This window comes from Epinephelus lanceolatus, chromosome 6 (genome assembly GCF_041903045.1).
Source record: "Epinephelus lanceolatus isolate andai-2023 chromosome 6, ASM4190304v1, whole genome shotgun sequence".
Lineage (NCBI taxonomy): Eukaryota > Metazoa > Chordata > Actinopteri > Perciformes > Serranidae > Epinephelus > Epinephelus lanceolatus.
Window position 1 is genome coordinate 25,249,070 of NC_135739.1, and position 26,801 is coordinate 25,275,870.

Genomic DNA, 26,801 nt, shown 5'->3' on the forward strand with positions numbered 1-26,801 from the left:
GATGCAATGGTTCCAAAGAGAGGAGTGATTGTAAAAAATCATGGGACACGGTTGCCATTTCTCCCACCTTGACCATCCGCAAGACGACCCAGCCGCGGCTTCTTGCAAGAGCCGAGATCTCCCCCACCCGATTTCTCTGGTGACTGAGACACAAGACTCCTGGGGCACTTCTTCAATACACTGCGGTACTTTTCAATATCACTGTGGTTACCTGGCTTGGGATACTGAAGTTCACAATTCATGAAGCTAACTGATCTTAAGATATGTGGTGCTGCTTTCTCTCCCACAGCCACTGACAGCGCCGTCTCTAAGCTCGTAGCGCTTGAGAACAGGCAGCTGTGTGATGTATACTTTAATAGTTGAGTGTTTTTCCACACAAATTATGCATATCATTAGTGGGACAGTGTAAAAAAACTCAAGGTTTATTCAATGCTAGATGGTACTGTTCTCGTGCTAGTTATGTTTCCGCTGTTTAGATTTTTTTTGTCTTACCAGAGTTTGGGGGAAAACCGTTTGTGTTCACACAGGCAACCACAGTTTGGTCATTTTCTCTGGATATCACTCACAAAATGTGTTGATAGAAATACTTGAACCCCCTTTTACACCCAGGCATATCAAAAAACAAGAAAGTCACCCCGTCTTGGCTACATCCATCTGCCTCTCGTTGATTTGTTGCCTTCTCCTTCATTAACTGTTGCTTGTTACCGTTGTATCACGAGATATTTTTGAGAAGAGAAATGTCCACGAATGTTTACAATGTCCTCCACATTGAAACACTTGAGGTAAGGTAAGCAGTTTGACGCTTTGATCAATTCCCGCCCCACAGCTTGAGCCACAGCGTCTGGTTCTTCTTCCAGTGAGGATTTTCTTTTCTTGGTGATGGGCAATTTTCCCTCGTGTCCTCACGAAGGGTCTCTCAATCGAATTGGAATTACTCTTCACTGGTTGGTCGGGCGTCCTGTTTCTTGAAATCTACTTTGGGATCCTGTTTGGTGCGTCTGAATTAGAGATGGTGTTATCGTCGTCTGCTGTTGTCGTTTCAAATTTCAAAGTTTCTATGGCTCAGGAGACTGTTGAGGGGGGGCGACAGGATTCTGGGGGGAAGAGATGGCTTTTTACGTTGCATAGTGATCAAAGCTTCCTAAGTACTCCAGAGCTGCATGATAGCAGAATTGGTACTCATCCTGTAGGAGAGAAACACACACATACAAGAGAAAAGGCATCAGAGAACAAATCTTGCCTGTAGTTTGAATAATTTACAATAATAATGACAGATTAGCAATTTCAGATTATTAAAACAAATGTCATAGATATAGATTACATAAATGGTATTTGTAGAGTTTTACTGAAGTTTAATTGACTTGCTACAGTACAATTACATGTTCCCCAAAACTAGAGGCAGAGTATGTTTTTGTTTGTGTCTCTGTGTGACCTCTGACCTCAGTCTGGACCATGGCTGGCCTCTGTGTCCGGAGCATCTTCACTGTCTGGAAGATATCAACCACGCCTTCGTAGCGCATTCGCTCCAGGACGATACTGAGGGTGATGAAGACTCCCGTCCTGCCCACTCCAGCACTAGAAACACATAGTGATGACGTGAATTAATAAGGATGTTATAGATCATTCTGAACTGAATGGCAAGGGTGTGACTTGTTTTGGACTTGGGACTTGAGTTAAAACAATGACTTGGCCCCACCTCTGCTGAATGGTCAACCTTTATAAATGTTAAGGAAACTGTCTGTCTTGAACTACCTGGGCTCCAAGTCTCTTACCATGTATGCACTTCGTAACTTTGTGACTCTACATTAGGATAACCAAGGCCCACAATTAAAAGTCATCTTTAAATAATTTTGATCCTATTTTTTTTCTAAAATGCAAGCTATATCTACAACATGATTTTGTGGCAAAGCTGCACTGGGCAACTTTGTACGTCTGCAGCTCCGACTGCCTGAAAGAATCAACTGTTCAGAAACTTTGATAGCCAGGAATCCTGCGGCAGGGTAACGCAAACGGTGACGATGGCAAGGACGCAATCTGCATGTGTGAATCCACTTTGATGTGCGTCCACGTTCTCGTCAAACACGACACAAGCCCTCAAGGACACACAGGCGCACTCCAAATCAGGCACACAAACAAGCGAGCAAACATTTTGTCTCATTAAGCCCCTCCCATGTGTCGAGAAACTCTGCCTGCTGCTGCTCTCCAGAAATACTGAGTCTTAACTCAGATCCTGAAATACTTGAGAGCTGCCTCTCTAAGCTGCTTTGCCGTGAAATGACTTCCACTTCACCAATGGAACAATAATTGATATGACAACAGATTTATTTGGGCTCCTTCCAGCCTTCGATGCTATTTTGTTAAGTGAAGAATGAAAGTGATGGCTGCTAGCTGACACTTCGGGTTTGTGTGTGCCTGTTGGGGGACCGAGCTAGACGTAGGACAAAAGATGACTTGTATCATTTGAAAATAAATGAAATGATATAGAACGTGGTAGTTATGGAGCCTAATCATGCAGAACATATGACCACCAAAACAGCACAGACCCATCCGCTACCAACCCCCACGCTGCAGTATCTCTCAGCCCACCCAAAGCCTCTTCCTGGGAGTCGGTCACAGCCTGTCACATGGACTCTTAAACTCACTCAGAGCTCCTCTCTCTCTATTTCTTTCTCTATTTCTCTCTCCCTCTCTCCCTCCCTCCACGAAGATCGACTCTCCAAATCTGAAGGCTCGCCGAGCCGCTGCAGACTGAGAGGATTTGGTGTCCCCATTCACAGGAAGTAATCAGGCAATTAATGACAAAAAGCATGTGGGTCTATTAGATAGTGGCTGAGGAGGGGAGAGGAGTAGGCAGAAGAAAAGAGGGTGGGAGTGGAAGAAAAGAGGGCCGGGAGAATGGCTAGATGGATGGAGGGGAAAAGAGAGAGGGAGAAGGGATTAAGAAATAGACAGAGGGATGACAGACGGGGAAGGCCAGTGACAGAAGACGAAAGAGTAAGAGAAAAGGAAGGCATAAGCTCTCCACTTGGAGATGAAAAGCCTGAAGGAGGAGAGAGGGAGGAAGAGGAGGATGATAGGGAGGAGCAGGAGGTGGCTATGGTAGTGACAGACAAAGAAACCAACGAAAGCTTAATTCATTTTTTTCACATCACTACTCAAGAGAAACTTCTCTCCAAAATTAGATCTCTACCTTTACCCACAGTGACATCTACTCTCGGAGAAAAATCGCTTGTTTAAAAAGTACAAAATTACCACAAAGTATTTAAAAGGGCTGCAGGTGACTTAAGTACCCGATTAACAGCAAAAAAATTCTAATGATTTACTACACTGTGGGCTGCAGACACTCTGCGTTAATCCTCTTATGGTGCCCCAAAAGTTCACCGAGATGAGTCAAGGATGCCTTAACTGTGTGTTTGGCAGCTGAATACAACACAGTCATGTGACTCCTGCAGTCCAGTTTAATACTCCAGTCCCGCAGTTCCTCCTGCAATAACCCATCCTCTCGCTTTAAGACAGCTCTCTCCCCCTACCAATAACTCTTAGGGCTCATAGAAGGCAGGAATAACTCAGACTTATTGGAGCTTCCCTGACACATCTTACAACTCCCAGCGGGCCGTTTCATGGCTGGTGACATCATTGCTTTTTAATACCAGAGAGGTGATGTTATGTTTGATGATGTCATGGCGCCAGTGCGACCGAAATGTCGAGAAAAAGTGACACCTAATCTGTTCCACGAGTAAACCATGTTTATGAGACAGCGAGGGAATTATTCAGCGTGTTAACACCTTTGTTGACACTACGGTTGTATCCCGACTGCTTTGAATGCCAAACCATGAAACACCCATGTATAATTGATCACATACAGGTAAGTACCTTGGTTAAAGGAATTTATAGACATTTCCCTTTTTTTCACTAGACTCGCGGAGCATACCAAAACAAAGATGTTCATCGTCCGGCAACAAACAGTAAAAACTCACTCAGATGAATCGCGCTCAAGGTCTATTGATGAATAAGAAAAAACCCGAGGCCTTGGTGTTGACCACTACCAAATATAAGTTTCTACCTGAGTCCGGTGTGTCAAGTTAATGATGAAGGTTACCTTGGAAGCTACAGCCAAGGTGATAAAAATACATCACGGAGCTATCATAAAAAACAAACGGAATGGCTGTATCATTTCATGCGCCTCCTCTTTGCAAATGCCAAGCCGCGTCTCAGCCTTATCAATTATGGAGGAGATGGGTCCGTGGAGGTGCGGTGGGAGTGTACTGCGGTGGCTAAAAGGTGAGGAGGGATCGTATCTGATGATGCTGTTAGAGCTGCACCGCAGGAGGTGCTGCGCTGCAAAAACAATAACCACCTTAAGGATTGATTTAATCTCGCCTTATATCTCTTTCAAGAAGGAGAGGGTGTCTTTGGGGTGCAGTTTGGGGCGAACAAGTTGCAGTCCCTGGAAATTCGGCATATCATGCCGCTTTTTAAAAACCTAAAAAGTTGTGTGCTGTATGGTACAGAAAATATGCTTCAACGTGACAGTGAGACCCGTTACCTGCAGTGGACAGAGATCGGTCCATCCTGTCCAAACTGCTCCTTGGTTTTATGCACCTGGCCGATAAAATCGATGAATCCCTCCCCAGATTTGGGCACGCCTTGCTCCGGCCAATCAGTAAACTGGAACTGCCTTACTGTCCTGGACTGACCGTCCTGCAAATACAGAGAAAGGAAAGTGAGGTGTAGATTGTGTAAAGTAACAATAAGAAGCAAAAAGAAGAGAGGACATTTGTGAAAGGCAAGAAGAGGAAATAAAGCAAAAGCAATGAGTGCATGAAATAAGGGTCAGAGGGGCATCTTTCTTCATATATTTTTTACACTCCACACTCTTCGGATCATTTCAAGAACACAACGCAGATAATGCAATGTTGCTAAAAGGTCTATGAAGCCGCAACATCTTATTGTCCCTTTAAAATGAAACAGTATTTGTTGATGATTTTTTCTTCATAAGAGTAACACAGCAAAGATGAATAAATGCACAATGACACACACATCTCACCACGGAGGGACAACGCGTCCTCTCCTCTCCCACCCAGCTTCTCTACCTTCAACCCAATTGTCTGTATTTTCTCCTGTCGTGTCTTTTGTGTGTGTGAGTGAGTGTGTGTGTGTGAGCCACGAGTAGGTCCTAGTTAAAGCTAATCAATAGTGTATCTGCCATGACAAGCGTCTTCTCCCAGACACCATGTTGAATAGGATAATCCTGCGATGCGATCGATAGAACGACCTGATGGATGGAGGTAAGAAGCAAGAGCTGGGGACCGACGGAGCAGGAGGTGGGATTGGACAATGAAAATTGAAAATAAAAACCCGGACACACTGACAGGCCCTGCTAGACAAAATGTCAATCTTAACAATTTAATCTTAAATCGATTCTTATAATCTTGTGTTAGTGGTGCACTTGCGCTTGCCTCTAATGCAAACAAAAACATTTAAATACATCTCTTTTTTTTTTTTTTAACAATCACGTGTCATCACACGAGGACAAGCGAATTGATCTGCTTTATTTTGAGAGCACTGATCTTCAAGTCTGAGAATGCACAGTCGATACTTGTGTCCTTGTAAAGAAAGTTCTTTTCAAGTTGTATCGGGGAGAAAACACTTCTCAAGACAAGCGAGTGGAGAGAGGCAATTTTTGCATTGTGAGACAAGCTGTCCTCTTGATGCCACCAGCAATTAAGACAACCAGGTGTTCATTTCTCCAGTTGTTTCTCACTTATCTGTGCAGCAGACTCTGCTTCAGACAAGATGTGTCACTCTCACACATTCTGTTCCCATTTGTTCACACCGCATAGGCACGATTCGATTAATACTCACTTAGCAAGTAAAGTGGAATCTATGTGTCCTTTTTGTTATCCTGCTATTACATGGTGTAGAATAATACACCCGAAAATTAGGTTTCGAGTAATTTTGCCCCACACTGTGTTATAGAATCAATGTAGTATGAAAAACAGGTAAAACAGAATTACATTGCCCCTATAGCAAATTATCTGCACTTGTTTGAGCAGCTTCATAATGATAAACAAATTACATTTATGCACAGAGCTGCTGAAATGGTAGACAGAAAGGTAACAATCAATGTGTGTCTAATTCGCTATAACCTTAGAATGACTGGAAGCTGAGCTGCATGCAGCAGTGCACACTGCCTCCAATGCAAGACAGGCTATACAACACACAGGAAAGAACTGTATACATTCATGGTGGCATTACACGCCTCTGATGAGAAGACACTGCTGAAAATATGGATTATAGCGGTTTCGTTTGTCTCCTGAAGTAGATGCTTTGTCAGGTAACTGGCTGCTGGGTAAAAATAACTTCAAGATTTTTTTTTGGCATTTTGTCTTTATTTGATAGTGAAAACTGAAGAGAGCCGATAAAGGCGGGAGAGGGGGGATAATGTGCAACAAAGGGCACATGCTAGAACCCTGACCACTGTGTTAAGGACTGAGCCTTCCTGGTACATGCTCTACCAGGTGAGCAATCTAAACGCCCCCAAAATGACTGGAAGTTATATTTTTTCTAGTTTTAATGACCATCCAGTCCAGCACAGTTACAAAATGGAAGATTAGGTGTATACATTTTATCATGTCAGTATAGTGTATGCAGAGAGAACAACAAAATCTCGCCTCACAGCAAGAGGATCCTGGTTCTCAGGGTGGGGGAGCCCTTCTGTGCGGAGCCTGCATGTTCTCCCCTTGTCTCCCCAAAACATAAAACTAACAATGGATTTCTTAGAGAGCTTTCTTCATGCGTTGCTCTTGAAAACAACATACATCATACTGAGTTATTATTAAGTGTTGATGTAAACAAGTACCTTAGGGTCTATATTCATTCATGTATGTTGTCATGTGACTGTAATACATTCTATTTATTCATTCATTTTGATGTTTGCCATGAGCTAAGCATCCATCTCTAATGCTAGCATGCTAAATGTAGATGGCGACTGACTGCTGAATGTATGACATCTGCAGCTACTATACTTCAAACCATCTATATAATCTCTCTTTTGAATCTTTGCACTCTTGATGCAAAGTCCTGCTGTAGCGTGTGGCAGTATCTACTGATGCCACTGAGATGTATTCCTGTACATTTATTGCACTTGACAAATACAGTGATTTAGATTCTAATAAGCTAAGCTCCATGTACTTTCCCTGTTTTATGACGCATTGCATGTTTCCTTTCTTTCGTTGCCTTTGTTCTTCATCTCAAAAACATTATTTTGCCTCAGCGGGGGGATTAAAAGTGAAAGAGGGGCAAAGACAACAACACAATAACCCAAGCACGCCGAAGAAAGAGAGGAGAGGGAAAAAAAAAAAAAGAGGAAAATTTAACACACAACCTGAGGGCCCACGCGGCGTGTCAAATTGTGTGATTAAATACGTGACTGGCTCGCTAGATGTGAGTGTTGAGGCGTGGAGTCTATGCTATTACTGCGCAGAGGCGTGCGATGTACACGCGAACACACACGCACACACACTCCTTGTCATACATATACAAACACATAAGCACACATGCACATCTATGTAATCTATGGTATGGTATGTGGGGGTTAACCGCAAGTTTACACACACATTCATACGCATACACATTCAGCAAAATGGGGTTAAAAACCAACCACACAGAGCTACATGTACAATTTGCATCAACCTAACCTCCACTTTCACACCTCCATATACCGTATCTCTACTATAACATTCTTTCTCTGGTTTGTTTTTGTAACTTTCATGAAGCTGTTGGCTGCTGTTGCATTGCTTTGATGATTTAGCCCGACGAAATGTGCGTATGTGTGTTCACAGGGGTTAAAACATACATGTCGTAAATGTATGTAAAATATAAAGAGGTATGTGTGTGTATGCATGACTGTGTACATTTGTGCTGAGAATATCAAATTAGCATGGAGAAAGTCAGCCCGTCTGCACATTTGTGTGTGAGTGTGTGTGTTTGAGCCCATTAAGAGAGGAATTCTGCACACTGCACGGGTTATGTATAAAGAAAAAAGTATAAGTGTAAGTGTGTGTGTGTGTGTGTGTGTGTGTGTGTGTGTGTGTGTGGCGACGGCATACCAGCTTAAACAGAATTTAGGTCTGATTGCACACTGTGGATACTGTGTCCATTTGTATATGAGTGCTCATGTGTATATGTGTGTGGATATATAATGTATTAATATTCTTAATACCAGTAGGATGACTGCTAACTAGCTGCCATACCGCCTGGGAAATCATTGGATATGTCAGCCTGTTTGGCAAAGAGAGGAAACGGTTTTATTCCTGCTGCTGCTGCTTCAAACTGTCCGACCTAATTGGACCCAAAAAAGAAATCCTGAGGTGAAAAGATAACTACGCTACAGTGGTGTGGAGTCGGCTATAAACAGTTCGGGGCAAGAAAAGTCACGTTGGTTGTGAACTTTCATTAATATTTGAGTGAAGTTCCTTTCAACATAAAGTCATCATGATGTTATTTTGTGTAGAAACCCATCTGACTACAGAGGAAAATAAAAATATCAGAGCCATTTTCAGGACTTTTGAGGAAAAAAAACATCATCTACTTGTGATGTTTCTGTGTTTATGTGACCTACTTTCCCATAACCTGCTTAGTCTCCTACATTTCCCACACTTCAGTGAAGGGTGGGTCGACGGTGCAGTTGTGGAAATTACAGCATAATTTGGTATTTGGCGTTGCTTCTGGTCATTTGAGGCTACTGAAAAAGTGGTGTCTCTGTATACTGAATGATTATTCATGAACAACACACTGGTCTGTACTGCTACTGAATGTCAGTATAAAATGGAGAATCTTTAAAGAGTCCCTTGCTCTTTGAATCTGAGGAAGAGATTTTAAAAGCCTAATATTTACTGCTGATGTTCAAAAGTGCTCACAACAATTCAAAACAAAAGTACTGACAAAAACTTTAAGTTGAAATTAAGGTGTCATGTGTTTTACTGGTTATATCTACACAACCAAGAAAAAGACATACATTGTTTGCATCTCATTTTTCTAATGTATAATTCCCCAGTTCATTCTGACCAAATGCTATAATTACCATTAGGACTGGTGTGATAGGAGATTTTCACTACACTATTGTCATGGCCTTTTTTTGCAAATGAAATACACTTAAAATTGCAAGGCAATAAAGACAGAGGGCCGAATTCAAAGAATTGCGTGGCTTTTGCGGCCGCTAAACCGGTAAAAATGGAGCGAACAGATACTGTCTAATTCACAAAGCCTTCGCAGAGGGTGAAATGCTCCACTAACTGCGCTGCCAAGCAGATTGCGTCTTGGTGCTCTGGTGTTATTTGCACGTATTTAAATGAGGTAATATGCATATATTTGGCGGAAAAATTGCCCCTTTCTATGCAAATGAGCCTCATTGATAAACAATGTCTAATTCACTAACACCAGCGCTAATACGCACGCAGTTTGAGTGAAGTAAATAACGTCTTTAGAAAGCTGGTGCAAACTGGGCGCACTTCTGTCACACACTTCAAAAGCAACTTTCAATAATTTATTTTACGAAACGGGGGAAACAAATGTGAACAAAAACGGTTCCATAATTCATATTAAATTCAAAAGATAATGAAAAAACAGCTACAAATGAGAGGGAATAGTGATAAAGTGGTCAGACTTGGTCAAATCCACAGCCTCAACCCATCCGACACTGTTAGACTGACTCACCAGCAGACATCACTACATGAGGGGATACAGTATTCAGTACTTTGCCAAACAAAGTCTGCCATTGTTCTGCCACGGTGTTCTTGGCACAAAGCCAGCATTTATACTTTGCCATGTGTGGCTTATTGCAATCGGGGGAAATCAGGGGCAAACTGCACTCAGCTGCCAAACTTTGTGGACGTGTTTGCGCTGGTATATCATTAGCGCAATATCCTTTGTGAATAGGACGTTAAGACGGAGCAAACTGTGGGTGCAAGTGAAGTGCAATTCAAGGTGCTATCAGCGGCCGCAGTTCATTCTTTGTGAATTCGGCCCAGAGTCTTAACCCTAACTGTATTAAAGTGTACAAAAAGAGCAATTACTCTTGATGGATAGTGAAAAGGCAACCGGATGGCGTTAGCGTAGGGAGACAAAGTGAGAACAGAAAAAAAAAAAGTAAATGGTTTAAGAGGTGCTGGATTATTTACAAAATACTATCATATGTGTATTTCTAATGTGGGTCACTCCAGCTTCCTCCCACAGTCCAAAGACATGCCATCTAGGTTAATTGGTGACTCTAAATTGGCTGTAGGTATGAATGTGAGTGTGAATGGTTGTCTCTATGTGTCAGCCATGTGATAGACAGACTGACAAAGGACAAAGGGAAACACACAGGTATATATACACAGAAGACTAATCACAAGAACGAGACATGGCTGGAGAAGGAAGACATGGGCAAAAGGAGTGACACCGGGATTGGCTGACAACAAGGGTGGAGCAGACAGGTGTGGCAGAAAACAGGCTGGAAAACACACAAAGACAGGAAATGAGGAGAGAACCTCCAAAATAAAACAGGAAGCAGATTCAATATGAGCTAAACAACATGAAACAAGGAACACAAACAGAAAAACTCAGAAACAAAGTCCACAAGATAACTGAATATGAAACCAAAACCCAGGATCATGACACCATTACTGTCGATACCGTTATATATGTTTTTTACTGTCTATGATTTTGTTGGTCTTACTTTGTTGGTCCCACCTCACAACCCTCTCAATCCACACTCAATCCACATCTAACACTCTCAGGTATGTCTTACCCTGGCGTCTGTGACCTTGAACTCTCGGAGGATGTACTGGGGCATGTTGTACTCCGCCATGGGATCAACCACAAAGTACTGATACCTGGCAGAGCGCTCCGCCGGCCAGTACTGGTGACATTTTTCCTGTTAGAGCAAATCAGTGGTCTCTGTTAATCTATATTCTGAAGATTTACTTGCACATTTCTTTCCTTTTCACTCTTTGAAACATTAATAAAGGTTAAAAAAAATAACATAAATCAAATGTTTGTGTCTGTGTGTATTTATGTCTTACCCGTCCCATTTCTCTTAGTTTGGTCAACATGACTACAATAGTAGAGTTGTTCTCCCAGAGCATTCTCCAGAAGTCTTCTGTGGTCTCTGCCAGAGGGCCCTGCGTGGCGATGTAGGCCTTCTGTTGCCTGCATACAGTGAAACCATGTTAAACCCAGTTATGTGTGGCTTGTGTAATTAATCTGTACTATTTTTTAAAGCACTGATGCAATTTCTGGGAACAACACTGACACATGATACATCCTTGAAAAGGACTGAGTGATAGCTTTTAGCTTTTAACAAGTACTACATTATCCTGGGGATTGTGAAGACGAAATGCAGTTTGCATTACGCATCTTTCATCACATCTAAATCATATCCCTGTTTCACTTATGTGCTGTACTATCTCTTTACGAATGTATCATTAAGTTTAACCTCTAAGGAAGGAAAGTTTTAAATTATGTCTTGAATTATTAGAGATGTTTCTTGGCAATAGAAACCCCCCCAAAACAAAGCAGTAATGGCATCATAATGCATACACATCCTGCTGGCATGTGTTTGCCTACCTGTATCCATCAATGAAGCTGGAATTGATGTAGTCGGATCCTTCCAGGCCTCTGATTGGCTGCAGGCAGACACGTGTGGTCTCGTAGGGCATGATGTTGACCAGCCGATTCTTGAACTTGTTGCAGGGAAGGTTAGCACTGATGAAGCGCGACGTGTGGGCTTTGGAGTTGGCCAAACGCTGGAGGGGAAAGACGTAGGGATAGATGGAGGAACGGAGGGAAGGAATGCACAGAAATAGAGTTAGGCAAGAAAAAAAACACAGAAGGAAAAAGATGTTGCACAGAAAGTGTGGAATGAAAGGTACGGAGGAGGGAAAAGATGAAACGAGGATGAAAAGAAAGTAGTGTTGAGGGGAAGAGGGAATGAAATGGCAAAAGCCACGGTAGTTAGAAAGAAGGAAAGAAGAGACATGAAAAGCGGAGACAGAGGAAGGAAGAGGAAGGAAGCGCAGGAGAGGATGATAAAAGGAGGAGAGATGGGGAGATGAGGAGGAGGGGGGGACAGGTGCGGGACAGATAAAGAGAGGAGTATATCAATGACAGAAAGTAATAAAGCACACCCAATCTAATCTGCTTTGCCGATGATGACACAGCTTCAAAGGGACATTGTTTATCAAGAATATATTTATCGGAAAGCAATTCAAAAACTTTATCCCCTTCCGCAACTTGTGGGGTCCTGCAGGGTCAGATGCAACAATGGAAATATGCCACACACCCAGACTAACAAGCCTCTGGATCAAGTCTGCACCAAACTAAAAACTCGTCTAAAAGTGGGTCACCAGTGCCTTTGATAATGGCAGTGTTGTATGTGTGCATAAAACGTAGACTCACAAAGGGATGCTCAGAAAGACAAACACACACACAAACACACACACAGCATAATGATCAAAATGAAAAGCTGTACTGCTACATCATCATCGTCATAGGGACCTCAGTGTGAGTTTGTGGGTCAGCAAGTCTTATGATCGCCTCCTCTTGGCTTCAATGTCTCAACAAAGCGTCTGTGTGTGTGTGTGGGTGTGTGTGCTAGCTTGTTAGAGTTTGCCTGCAAATGGAAGACACCCTAATCAGATTTTCTAGGGCCCCTTTCAGACAGAGAAAAGCGTGATGAACTGAAGACACCAGCAGCATCGCAAGAGGGTGGAGAGAAAAAGATGAGTTTTCCCTTCCCTGACCCTACTAAAAAGTAGGCGGGGATGCAGGTTTAGTTCCTGGACTTCTTGTCTCTTAACAGTTGTCAAAATGCACAAAGTCAAAATGTTTCTCCTTGAAACTCAGTGTGAACAAGGCCTAAGTTATCATTTCTCTCTTCCCCATTAGAGTGTTGTCCTTTCTTTCGCTCTAATTTCCCTATAGCGCCAGTACCTCTGTGTCAGTGGCTACTTGGAGTCCGTCCAGCCCTTCTCCCCCTCCCTTCCCTTCATCCCTTGCTACTGTCCTCCCTTTGATCTGTGTTTCACAAAGGCACCTGGAAAGGTTTGCGGTGGCCTGGCAGCGCTAAAGAGGCCCTCGGCTACGCTACCAAACACCGCAGAGGGTGCGGGGAACAGAGCCAAACCTGGCAACCTGTCATCTAACAGGGCGGAGAAGCACCTACTGTTGGGTACTCTCTGGTCACGATTGCCAGTTCCTTTCCCATTTATAGTACAGTCTATCTTTTTGTTTGGAGGGTAAGAGCTGATGTACATTAGGGATGTTTCACCACAACAGGGATAATCATATTGGGTGTATGTCACAACATGGGGCTTACAAATCTGTGATTATCCTTATCCGAACCTGCCCCAGCCATAACCCTAACAAACAATTAAACAATACATGTTTAATAATGCTTATAATGCAGCTACAATGCCACACAATGCCTTCAGAAGTTTTTTTTGGTAAACTGTCACCATCAATTTTATTTAAAACCAAAGACCATCTTTGTCTTCTTGTTTGGATCCCAATTAAAACTCCGCTGCTGGGTTCCAAATCATTCTTTCGCTATTTCCCAGTAGCTCTTTCCTTTGTTCATGGAATGATTTGTGTACTGCATGTTGCTGGATACTTTTCTTGGAAGTGTATTGTGTGCACAAGCGTCTTCTGTGCATAAATCTTTCCCTGAACATGCTTGTTATTCATGCACATATGCCAGAAAGCGCTAGTCTGACAACTCCATGACAAGTCCCTCTCCTTGCTTCATTCTCTCCCCTGAACTCCAGTGAAACCCACAAGTCGCAGCTTAACTCCGCAAGACGCCATCTCCCACCTGAGAACGACAATGCCCTCCCACCCGTCCCCATAGTGCAACATTCTGTCGAATCACTTCCTTAGTGCCAAGTTAGCATACAGTCGTCCCTTTGTTCATTAGCCAAACGTTCTTCCCTCCACTTGCCCTGCCATCCACCTCCATTTGTCATCATCAAGTATTAATTACTTAGCTCCACCACCCCTCTTTGCACACACCTCTCTTCTCTACCCTGACTGTAGCGTGGACGTTATTAATCCCCGGTTGACTCCTGACGCCAGCTCAGCATTATCCTTGTTACAGATGGCGATGGAGATTCCATCACCGTTGTGCGCCAGTGAGTTAAAAAAAAAAAAGGTCGAAACACACCAGCACTATTATTGTTTCTTGGCAGGGGGGCCGTGTTGGTGAATGGCGATGGGAAGATGATGGATGATTTGAGAGTGAGGCTGTGTGCAATTCAAGGTCAGCAGATACTGACTGGAGCGTCTAAGCCGAGGTGAGTTTAGAAGTTGATGATTGTTAAGATCTCTAATGGAGATCTATGTAAACACCGTGCCTGGCTGTTTATCCTCACCAACTGCTTCGTCATGGATTTCTCTAAGGAAGCATACACTCTTTCTTTCATAAACCTAAACTCAAATCCCTGCTGCTTCCAGCCAAAATGTTTTGTCTTGTGCCTGCTAGATTAAACCCAATTTCTTTTCTTAAGCATATTATTCCAAATCCTCCAAAATGTACGTTGGGGCCATACAATGAAGGGCTTCATTATTGCCATTTTCTAGCTTCGAAAATATAATAATTCAGTGAGTATCTAAGTGATTAAGCCATTGAAGTGAAACTCAAGAAAGTAGAAGAGATATGCTGTCTAGTTCATCTCAGATCTTGGGCAGCATGTAGAGCATACACTGACAAATAGCTGCTATGTAAATAAGGCTGCTGTTCTATACTCTACTTACCTGGGGCTGGAAGGTACTACATCTTCAAGAAAAGTGTCTCAAATCCTTAACTCTTCAAACTCACTGTGTTATACACTTGTTTCCAACATGTCTGAATGAAACAACCAACCTGCCTCTCCTTTAACTCCTAACTCAGTTTGCCTGAGCAATAAGGATTTTCTGTAAACTGCATCTTCACTTGACTGAAACGTTATTCTCCCAGTTCCTCCAATCAGCTACAGTAATCATCCATAATACGCCTTCCCCAGTCTCCCCATTTAGGATCACAGTTTCTCGCAAGAAACGCGTTTGTTATTCAAGAACCACTGTATGTTTTGTTTGGGTATCAGAAATGCATGATCATAAATCAAAAAGCCATTACTGCAACCAGCAATTAAGCACACAGCAAATCATGATGAGGAGCAAAAAATACGAAAGGCGAAGAAATTGAATTTGCATCCAAAATAACTTCTTGGAAGATAAAACTGGCAGCGAGCCTCATTTAAAAGGCTTACATTTGCTGACGATAAGACGATAGAACTTTGTGGTTTATGTCCAAAGTTGACAGAGTTCAAAGAGTGAAAAGTTAATAGAGACACTGATCTAACATGTCTGCTGTTGCTGATCTGAATAGCATATTATTTGTAACCATCTTGGCTGCAGGTCAGCTTAGTCTGTGAGGTAAGTTTTTGAGCTGTACATTTTAATTGGTACCTTTTAATTGGTAAATACTGCCTGTCCCATAATTTAAATGTCAAACCCTGGTAATGGTTAATCTGAAACACTTGGTCAAACACAGACATGATTTTCCGACTGAAAACAGTAAAGAGATAGAGCTTAATCTCTGCATAAAAGCCCATAATTTCAGTTAGACCATGTTATTAGAAAATTGTTCCACTTCCTGTACCTTGAACTCTAGCTCCATGCCAGTTACGTGCTCGCCGCTCTCCACCTGGGCCAGCTTCTGGATGTAGGAGTAGAGGCTCCGGGCAGCCACTTCAGTGTTGCCACAGGCCACCGCCTCCAGCAGTGCATCGTGAATGAAGCTGTACTGGTCCTCCGTCTGCACCATGTAATTCCGCTGCGAGCGCATCAGCGTCACATGGCCGTAAATGTCGACCGTCTTCTCGTGCTTGATGCGCTCAAGCATGGCGTCGATGACGATAAAGCAACCTGTCCGGCCGACACCCGCACTACAGGAGGAGGGAAGGGAATGAAAAGAAAGAGAAATGGTAGATTTAGGAGGTGTGTTTAATGAAAAATAATATCTCTCCTGCATTTATTTCTAGGGTTTTATCCTCTCAGGGTGCTGTGTGTGTAATTTACAGTTATTCTCACTCCTAACGATTAAAAGAATTAAAAGATTATGCTTGTCAAGTAAGGCTTGTAGATTTGTTGTGGCATCACATTTTAAATAATTGAGATCGAGAGGAAAACAGAGAGATATAGTGAAAGCTTGAGAGGGAATGGAGAAACAACTAAAAATGACAGATAGAACAACAAGAGGACAGTGATGGAGACTGAGCGAAGCAAGCTGTCAAATTTCAGCTCTATTGTGTAGTGCTTTGGACTCAGCGAAGTCTTCTTATCTTGACAAAAAGGAAGGTTTCAATTTGAATAAGCCATTTGAGAAATATCGCTTGTAAAAGGAGGAAGGGCTAAGGAGCAAAAAGGGAGAAGCAAAAAAGATGGGAAGGGATTACTGTGAGGCTTTTCACAGAGAGGGAAAAAAGAGACAGAGGTGGAGAGCATAAAAGCACAGGAAAAAAAGGGGATGCCTTAAAAAGAAAGATGATGTGACCAACGGAGAAAAGAAAAAAGATGAAGGATCGGGTAAAGAAAGAGAGCGTGTGTTTGTATAATGTGTGTTATGCAATGTATAATAGCAGTCACACAGGAGCTCTGCCATTTTGTTGTTTCACGTGTAGGGCTAGGCTTCATTTTAGTGGCATGGAGCTAACCACAGGGGGACATAAAACTGTCCCACTTTGGCACGGAAATTCCAGTTTGCATAAATGTTTAAAAACACTTTGGATCCCAGAACAACAGAAGTATTTTAACCAACCCTAACAACAAAACATTGCTACTGACCTGCAGTGGGCGATGATGGGTCCGGCGTCAGGTGGGTTACAGGTCTTAACCCTACGGAGGAAGGCCAAGAAGGGGGTCGGGTACTCTGGTACTCCGTGGTCAGGCCACGCCGTGAACTGAAACTGACGAACCTCCCGCTTCTCACTGGAGCCATTCTGGAAAGAACAGAGAGAGGTGGGGTTGGATGCAGTGGTTGAGTTTTGTTTGGAGCGACTGACCAACTGGTTTTATTTGTGTCATAACAAAAATAAACCAAATCGTATTGTGTTTGCTGCATAGCTGTTATACACATGGCATTTTTTAAGGCATTTTAAGGCATATTGTATGATGACTGTGACACTATGACTCAAAACAAAGATCTCTTAAAGTGTTAAAGGTCCGGTGTGTAGGATTTAGACGCATCTAACAGCAGAAATGGTATGTAATATGCATGATTATGTTTTCATCAGTGTATAATTTCCTGAAAATAAGAATAGTTGTGTTTTCGTTAGCTTAGAATGAGCCATTTATATCAACTTATTAGGGCTGGGCGATAGACCTCAATCAACATCACAATTAATTAAACATTTTACCTCAATTACGAATAATAAACGCCCATTTTGATTTGATTTTTTGCTCAACTATTGAAGCTGGGGTATTTTTTTCTAATGAAAGAGTATATATATGATCTTGTGATTTTAAAATTATTGAAGGAAACACATAGATGAACTGTTAATGATTATTTATTAAATATTTCAATATTTTGAATATTGTGTAGCCTTTGTAAATGCTTGTGTTATTGATTGCTGCTTTGTGGAGGCACTTGTTGCTGGGTTTTCGTCAGTCTCTTCCTTTTTTTAAGCTGTGCGCTGTTCATATTTTGTAAGGTGATTGTGCTCCAACTGCTAACATATATGGGTGGTATTACCTTCAGTTGCTAAAACGGTTTTTCTGCAGTGTTTACATTCAATTTCTTTCTGTTCGGTGTCATCTTCACAAAAGCTAAAATGTCTCCAAACGACGGACACGGCATTTCTGTTTGGTAAAAGTTAGTCAAGTTGCTCAGTTGGCTCGGTGTTTGAGTTCTTCTCCATGTTGCTTCCAGGTCGCGGACTGGATGGGGCGGAGTCACGTGACTACACATTCAGTAGTATGTTTTTAAAGGGACACACATAGAGCGGGGAAGGTATTAACAGAATGTAAAAGCAAAAAACGAAATTACCAACATGGGCAAGATTATGTCGGTTTGAGGTTCTGAATGTCAGTTTCAATTAATTGCCCAGCCCTACAACATATTATGAGGATTCTCTTCCAGAGAGTCCGCCATGTTGTTTCTACAGTACCCAGAACTGAAAAATAACTGGCTCTAGATAGGGCCATTCGTGTTTTCGTGTTGGCCACTATAGTTCTCCAACACATTTGACACACAGGAGAATTTTCAGTTCTGCAACCTCACCACTAGATGCCACTAAAGCCTACACACTGGGCCTTTAATATCTCCTACATGGAAAAACAAATTCTCATGTGTACACAGGCAGATGTCTCGGTTTGCATAAGTAATCCTCGTTATAAATTTGTGAAATTGATGCACATGCCTACTAACAAGGTCGATATGGTTGTGCATAGGACTGAGATAAGTGTAGCCATATTTTAATGGAATATCATGTTTTGAATCAGTGAAAAAAACTGTCATAAAATTCACATTATAACCTATATCAATGAGCCACTGCTGCTGCGCTCTCTTAAGTCTGAAAGCTACAGATTTTCAAGGGTTTTAAACTTAAAATAGATCGAGTGCATAATTTTCCTTTGGGATGCTGATCAGATGGACTTATAATATACTAAGTACAATCATTTCTATACTGAACCGTGCCGGTATTATATCTTCTTGCTCTCATATTGCTGCTGCTCAGAACATCTACAGATACATGCAGCAAACACCCACATTACACAGCCGTCTGTCAGCCCCCGCCTCAAACTCAACGCTTGACGCATCAAAGATACAAGCTGGGATCCAGAGGAAGGTTTTTGAGGAGGATAAGAAGAGAAGGAGAGAGAGAGAGAGGGAGAGGCATCTTTCTGTCCTCCTCTCCTCTCAGAAGATCCTCTAATGGAGGTACTGTTTGCATTTCAATGCGGTGTTTCTGCTTCCCTGACAGAGGGAATTTTTCCCTTGCTGAATAAATGAATAAATGAGTGTGGTAATTAAAAGCAAACTGACCTAAATCTTATTTCTTTTTATTTTCTTTTGGACATTCCCTGTTTCTGCAGTTGAGGCAGGCTGAATGGATGTGGTTGGTGCTTGGCTTCTGGTTTTATTTAAATGTCTTTTTTTTTTTTTTTTTTGGTTAAGGATTTATCAGCAGACACAATTCCAAACCACTGCGGGACATGCATACATATGGATACGTACCATGGTGGCTGCATTGTAGATGCACTGTGTGTATGTTTGTGTCAGTGTACTGCCAGCTTGTGCTACCTTATACTTCACACAAATTCAACACAGCATTTTTTCCCCTCTCAGAGATATAAAGTGAAAACAGCTCAGTGAGAAATCACAGCAATGGCTGCAGTTATGAGGAGGAAGGAGACGATAGATAGAGAAAGAATCCTATCGGTGGGTTTGACGGAGGCTGAGAGCAGCAGAATGTAAATGGCCCTGAATGTCAACCAGCGAGCTTTAAAGCACCGTGGCTGCTGATACGTTGCTATCTTTGCCGTCACTGGTTTGCCTTGGTGCTCATTGTTCCGCTGACACTCCTACAAAGTCAGCTGTGACTTAAACGTGGGGCTACCACTTTTTGCATGACTACAAGACGTGTGAATCTGCGACTGACAGTGAGTCTGCATGTAAATGTGCCGGTGTTCCTTTTTGTTTTCTTTTCTGACTCTTCTTTTCTGTGTGTGAGCGTCTGTCCGTGTATATGCTAATGCGTATTATTCATGTCTGCAGGTGTGTATCTGTGTGTGGCATCACATCTACGCATGTGTGTCAGAGGTATGAATGGCTGTGAATGGGTGTGCGCGTGAGATTGCACGTGTGGATGCGTCATCTTAAGAACGTTTTCATCTGTGTGCAGACTCTGTAGCTGCCTGTGTGTTTCACTGTTAAATTTTTTGTGTGTGCGTGTGTGTGGGCATAGAAGCATGAGAGCAGTCTGCCAATTATGTATATTGAGTTTCTCTTCTGCTCACTTTACCTAAGTGCTCCAATTTGGCAGACGCACATAAACAGATGATCTATTGAGGAGGGAGAGAGCCGAACAAGGTAAAAGGGGCGGACTGGAAGGACAATGCAGATAAAGGGTAATGTATGAAATATATAAGATACCAGTTTATGCAGTCATTTTTGTTGCCTATGTAAACTTTATATCTGGTTTTTTTTTTTTTTTTTTTTACATGAAATAGGTGAATAGGCCCTTTGACATTTAATGTGTCGTTCATGGTCGTCCAACTTGATAGTAAATATAATGTTGTCTTTGCTCAGGCGTCCACTTCAGAATTCTTTGCATGTCCTTGCTGGTTTGTTACAGTGTCGCTGTGAAAGAGCAAAGCGGTGGTGTACATATGTGTGTGGGAGGTGGTATAGAGAGTTATCATCCTACCTTGTGCAAGGAGAAAGTGCGGACACAGAAAGTAGCCAGTTCTATAGTGTCCAACAGGGTCACTTGGGTCATACCATAGGTTTCTGTGCCACGACTGGGCCAGTACTGGTCACACTTAATCTGAAAGCGAGACAGAAAGAGAGAGAGAGACAGATCTATGTGACATTCTATTAAAAGGTGTCTCCACATAAAGGGAGGAGTACAGGAAATTTCAAACCATGCTCATTTCAACATAATAACATGCACTCAAACACCGCTCATAAAGCAAGCCCTCCTGTGGATTAAAACCGCAGGTGGTGTTGACAGAAACTACAGGGTAGCTTTTCTCTATTTCATATCTGAGAAACAACACTATGCAGGCTGAACAGATGTAACCACAAGTGTCACAGCAACTTCATTCTTTCAGCTTAACTTCAGTACCCGCACACAAATCCTGCGTACAGTCTTCCCTATGTCTAAAATGTTTACTGGCAATGCAGAGTGCAGGACTGTAATTAAAATTTAGGAAACAACTACTTCGCAATCAATTCTTAATTCAGTTGTGTCAAAATAAAAGCCTGGTAAAGTGGTTTTATTTCAGGTCCTCACATAAAATAACTCATTCTTCTGAATGTTTTGCTAGGAGTAAAATTTCTCATCAAATCCTGATTGGGTATCTAATGTTTTCAGCTCCTTTTCATCCCATGGCTCTACAGTATATGTGGAAACACAACACCTGCTTCCCCCCATCCCTCCTCTGTCAGCTCACTTAATAAAGATTCATTCAATATGGGGTGTGACGCACTGGCAGACATCAGATGAGAAGTGACAGCCAGCGAGGGAGATGCACTGCGCTCCAGCTTTCTCTCCCATTTCCTGCTCAAGCTGACACTCAAGTTCTACCGCCCGCTAATCCTGATCACGTTTGACAGGAGTGGACCGCGCATGTCGGGATGGAGGATAGGTAAACAATTGAAAAGGGACAGAGGGAGCGAAAATGAGCGGAGACACCTGGGCCGAGTGAGCCTGATGTTGACACAGGTTCGAGTTGACAGGTTGAAACATCGTGGTTGGCTTTTTGACATTTAGACACGTCCACTCCTTGATAGCGAAGGATGCAGTCTTTCTAGATCCATCCTCAGGGTGTACTCGCACCATTTGCCTTTATTTTATTTCATTTTTTCGAAGCGCTCACCTGCATTTTCAGCTCATAATTTAGAAAAATGGGTCATATGACAGGCACTTTGTTTGCGTAACGACTACCTGTCACTACGGGCAAACAGAACTGATATCTAACTGTCAAACAGCTAAGAGACTTCCTTAACAGAGCCAGCGAGCTTTCGACTGATTCACTATGCAAGCTGCCAATTTTTCTAAAACATTTTCCATTTTTAAACTGATAGTTTGTGGCTGTAAAGTGCTGTTGCTGTGCTGTCTTCCTGCTATGAATCTTTCTGATTTTTGCTAGAGTTAGTTGGCTTACAAAAAAGTCTGCACATCACAGGCACAACTCAAAATAGATGGATGTTCGTTACCAAGAAAAGTGTTCATTTCCATCTCCAGGCTGAGCCCCTTTCCTAAGACTACAATATACACTTCCTGCACACCTGGTGGCCACTTCCCATGGACATACATGTATTAAAAGACAGAGATAAAAGTGGACTAGTGTGATCACACCCTGACATCTCACTCCTCCCTCCTGGGACGAAGCCACTGTGCTCTCCTTGCACTTTTTCCTCTAACTTCCACTATCAACAGATGGTTGTGGGAGGCACTGGTCACAAGTACCGCAAAAACTCTGTGGCACTCTGTTGCTTAAAATTTAATTTTAGCTTCCTGCACTGTGCATTCCGAGCGCTAAAACTTGCTAAGCTCACGGTACTGTGGGGAACATGCAACAGCTTGTCGTTTTCACTGCAAATAAAGAGAGAAGCGAGAGCCAAGATACTCCCAGTGGATACGCAGCCTACCTTTATCAGATGCACAGATAGACCGTCTCTGATTTAACTCTATTTTATCGCTCTCCCCTGCTGCTTTCAGCACCCCATTCAAATTTCTACACTTCTCCAAAAGCAATCCATCTCAAGAAAATGAAGTCTCATTACCTACCGATGACGTTCAGGTGTGAACTGGGAAATCATTGCAGAGCTGAGCCATTTAACAGCTGGTTCTTGTACTTGGTCTTGAGAACCACAGATTCATTTTAAGGTTTATTTAAAAGACACATTTTTAAGGTGGTTTGGGATGTCACTGGAGGGAACTTTAAAAACAAGGCTGCAAAAAACAGTGCCCAGCACCCATACAAAAATCATTTAGGTGGACTTACCCGTGACTTCTCCTCCAGCCTGGTCATCATGACCACAGTGGCTGCTCTCTGCTCCCACACCATCCTCCAGAAGTCCCCGAATGTCTCTGGTAGTGGACCCTGGGTGGCGATGTAGGCATTCTGCTTTCTGTAGCCATCAATGTAGTTGGCATTGATATAGTCGCTACCTGTGATACCTAAATAAAGACCACAGCAAAAGATAAATATTAAGAGATTGAACATTTCTCCCTTAATCTATCTGACTTTTTTATTATTTTACTCTACTCATTATTTGCACCCTTTGTTTAGTGCCATCTGCCTTGACAATTCCCAATTTTTCACACACACACTAACCCTGTTTCCCAATCAATGAAGGTGTCAAGACTCTAGATTGGAAAGAAAGAAAGCAAATAAATTGCTTACATAATGAGTTCTCGCACCTCTTATTGTTGAAACAAGTGAAAATTGGCTTAGATCTGTGAAAATTTTTGAATTGTCCAGAGAGCAGTGGCAATGCCTTAAGATACGGCCGACTGTATTACCCGACAGATCTTAGTGCTTCTATTGAAAATAAAATTTGAAGACATAATAAAACATTAAATGAGATTTTAAAACAGTCTCACAGCCTTTCGCCCCCTCTGCTACAGCAAAGCTGAAGGAAACCTCAGTTTGAATGGATTTAAATGCAGCAAAAGCCTCACATTCACAACTTCCTGTACTGCCTGTTCTGTCATGTTCTTTTTCTACCTCTGCTGTTCTGCCTAGGTTTTCTGTAGATATGTCGTAGCAGCCTACATCTGATTTACCACCACCACAGATGGAGTGTGCTTGTAGATGGAGGATAGCGAGGAGTAAATCAGCCACTCAGCCGCCACAGCCGGGAGGTACATCCAACTACCATCCCTGTCAGCCAGCCACCATGCTCTGTTGCACACCGGTCCGCTAAATCTAGCCGTAAGGTACGCCTCCACATTGCGGGGTAGACAAATGTGTACTGGAAACATTTTAATGACAAGGATGGTGTATATAGCACTTGTAAGCTCTATCGTATTCTGTGGCATTCTGTGGCATCCTTTAATGTGTCTGCAGCTAACACAACACTTCAAAGCTACAATCTACAGTTCACAGCAGGGATTGCTCATGATATCAAGTGGCACAGCTGTGTAACTATGACACAAGCCTCTAGTCTCATCATGTGTGGTGCAAAACTGTCATTAACCTCAGATGTCAGGGAATCAGGGTGTTGTGGTGATGTTAACTGTCCTCCATCCAAAGAGTCACGGGCCCTGTTTACACCTGGTATTAATATAAGTCGTGGGTGATTGGATCGCAAGTGGACAGCTCTCAGTACAGGTGTGAATGCACCACATGCATCCTTAATGTGTCTTGAGATCTAATCGCTTAGGCCACATATGGTCTGCGCCACATATGGCCACATTCTTTGTGTATGCTAATGTGTCCCGGGCCACATTAACGACCGCCTACGAAGCTGACATCCTGGCTTATCGACTCCCCGCCAGTAGACCTAGCACTGAAGAGACCCTCCCCTGAGCTGCTCTCCTCCTAGCGAACGGTCAGTTCAACGTCTGCCTGGTTGGCACAAGCTAACACATCAACAGCTGTTAAACAGTCCCCACAGAATCACACTGACGCCAAAACAACTGTTTTTAAACCTGGTAATGACTGTTAGGTAATAGCTAACAGTGCTAACAGTGAGCCTTGTTCCTGTATGTGCACGAGCGGGCTGTCACCGGTGAGTCAATGGAACGACAAACCTCTCACTGGTTAAAAACAATGAAACATTTTGCCTTTGCAAACGGTAATTGTGTATATGCTTATTTGCATGTAGAGCGGGAAAGTGAGATCCGATTTCAAGTTCATTCGAGACACTTCTGGAGACACATTCTGACGAACTTCGAGCTGTCCACTTGTGATCAGATCACCCAAGACGCTTGTTAATACCAGGTATAAACAAGCATCTTCAGGCTGGGTGCAGAATCACGACAGGCTCACACATTTTAAGTTGTTCTACAAAAAGGATTTCAGCCAAAATGTTGCAAATGGAAACGGGATAATCTGCGATTAGAGTGTGTCTAACACTGAGCATCTGACAGTGATAAGGCAGAACATCACCCATCTTCATTTAACCAACTTCTACAATCCTGTCAGTTGAAAAGAGGCTCCAGTGTGGCAGCATCTGTGTTGGAGAGTCACGTCTCTTTGACTGACGTCTCCTCACTCAAGCAACAAACAATGAAACACTCCACTGGGCTAATTTAAGAGAGGAGACGCAGTGAGGACAACAATAGAGTAAAAGAGGGGAGAGAAAGACAGAGAGAAGACCAGCAAAAAAGACCAGAAAGAGCGAGAGAGAGAGAGTTGGGGGGAAAGAACAAAGGAGAAACGAGCAGAAAAAAATAAATAATAAAAGAATGAAAATAAGGAAAAAAGAAAGAAAAAGAGAGGCAAATGTCATTAAAACGGATACCACGTCGCACAATCCGACTGTGGTGCCTTGGCTTTAGTCATAGCTAAGTGAACAGAGAATGGCGGCGTGCATGAATTGTTCTACTGCTGCGACTAATGGCAAAATCACTGCAGTGTAAAATAGAAATTTCAGACTTGATTAATTTATGTATTTATGGACGAGGCATTTTTTCCCTGGGATAATTTTGTTATGCATGTTGTCGCATCCTCAAATTGGCCTGACTATTGCGAGATGTCGAAATCTAGTTGGAGCAGTTAGCTCACACAAAAGGAGAGTACTGTGGAGTGGGGAGTTTGGCACTACACCGAGGAGTCTGGAGCTCTTCTGGTGATGCAATGCCAGAACAATGTCAGCGGTGAAGGGTGACTACCTCTGACAATGTCCCTTGAGATTTAGGAGTCAGGGGAAGAGTTTTTCTGGCTCCGAGATTCTCAGTACTCTGTCTGTGGGCAGTTAGAGGGAAGTCACGAGAGTGGGGCAGATCGGATGAGACAAATGGGACAGTGGAAACACTGGTTAAATTCCTGGGTCTCTCTGAGTGTGAGATCTGACTGAGTGCCGGGTCTGAAGATGAGATGAAACAAGTCCTTGCCTAACCCCCCAAAATATTATGATTCCATGAACTGCTTAGCTTCAAGCTGAGATGAGACTAGTGCGCTGTTTAGCCTCCACCAAAATACAGTTTCGGTCTTGTGAAATTCAGAGCAGTCTTGTGTATTTATTCTTCTTGTCTTAATGACGTCATTGTATTTAATGTCTTCTATCCTGCACTGCTATGCACTGTTCCAGTTTAGATCTCGGTCTGGTCTATCCAGTAAAAATTCCTTATCGCTTAAACTGACTCTGTAATTATGAAGATTTCCCAAATGTTTTTCAAGAAGCTGAGCTAATGTCTGCTGTGGTGTACTGTGGGTGCAGAGTGTGAGGCCTGGTGAGCCTTACCTTCGATGGGAGCCAGGATGACTCGAGAGTGGTCATAGGCGATGACGTTGGCGTAACGATTTTTGGGCTTGTTCACCTCCAGGTTGGAATGTTCCCAGGTGAACTGCTGGCCTGGATCGATAGACTGACGGAGGGGGGGGGCAGAGACAGGCAAAACATGCACACACAAAGAAGAAATCAGAAGAGCCTTGGGAGGAGCTGAGCAATAACAATACGACCTGAATGTTATCAAAGAAAGGCGAGAGGGAGGGGAAGAGATTGAGAGGGTGATTTCCCCAAAGGAAAAAAAAAAAAAAAGAACACGGTATCATGAAAATCTGCTCACTGCCTGGTTTAAATACTCACAGCAGCTGCACACAGTACTTTATCAAGATCATTAATGTAGCGGGTGCATAATGGCAAATAACAATATTGATGAAGGCAGCAGCTCTCCCCTTCGAGGGGAGGGCGTGGAGCAGGGCCCGATACTCGGGTGAAAGACGAATTCAGCCGTGTCTCTAAAACAAGAATTCCAGATAAATATTCTGTTTCCTTGTCAGGATAATTAAGTATTCCATTACATTTGGTTGTTTGCTTATAGGCGTCTGACGCTCTGTTGGTGTGCGGACGGAGGCTTGAAGGTTATTTGCAGTTGGGGCTC

General features: G+C 42.8%; 1 protein-coding gene across 8 annotated transcripts in view; it reads right to left on the reverse strand.

The window, feature by feature from the left end:
* Positions 1–863: 863 nt before the first annotated feature.
* The window catches only part of ptprsa (protein tyrosine phosphatase receptor type Sa), a 259,574-nt gene continuing 233,636 nt past the window's right edge, over positions 864–26,801 (reverse strand). For all 8 annotated transcript variants that reach the window (XM_078168857.1, XM_078168856.1, XM_078168854.1 and 5 more), the window contains 11 exons: positions 26,162–26,285; positions 22,753–22,928; positions 20,448–20,567; positions 16,864–17,018; positions 15,680–15,965; positions 11,611–11,789; positions 11,067–11,193; positions 10,793–10,918; positions 4,547–4,701; positions 1,440–1,575; positions 864–1,184 (listed from right to left, as the gene is read on the reverse strand). In XM_078168857.1, the coding sequence (XP_078024983.1) occupies positions 1,116–1,184; positions 1,440–1,575; positions 4,547–4,701; positions 10,793–10,918; positions 11,067–11,193; positions 11,611–11,789; positions 15,680–15,965; positions 16,864–17,018; positions 20,448–20,567; positions 22,753–22,928; positions 26,162–26,285 (1,653 nt within the window). In that variant the 3' untranslated portion in view covers positions 864–1,115. The remainder of the gene's footprint in view (positions 1,185–1,439; positions 1,576–4,546; positions 4,702–10,792; positions 10,919–11,066; positions 11,194–11,610; positions 11,790–15,679; positions 15,966–16,863; positions 17,019–20,447; positions 20,568–22,752; positions 22,929–26,161; positions 26,286–26,801) is intronic.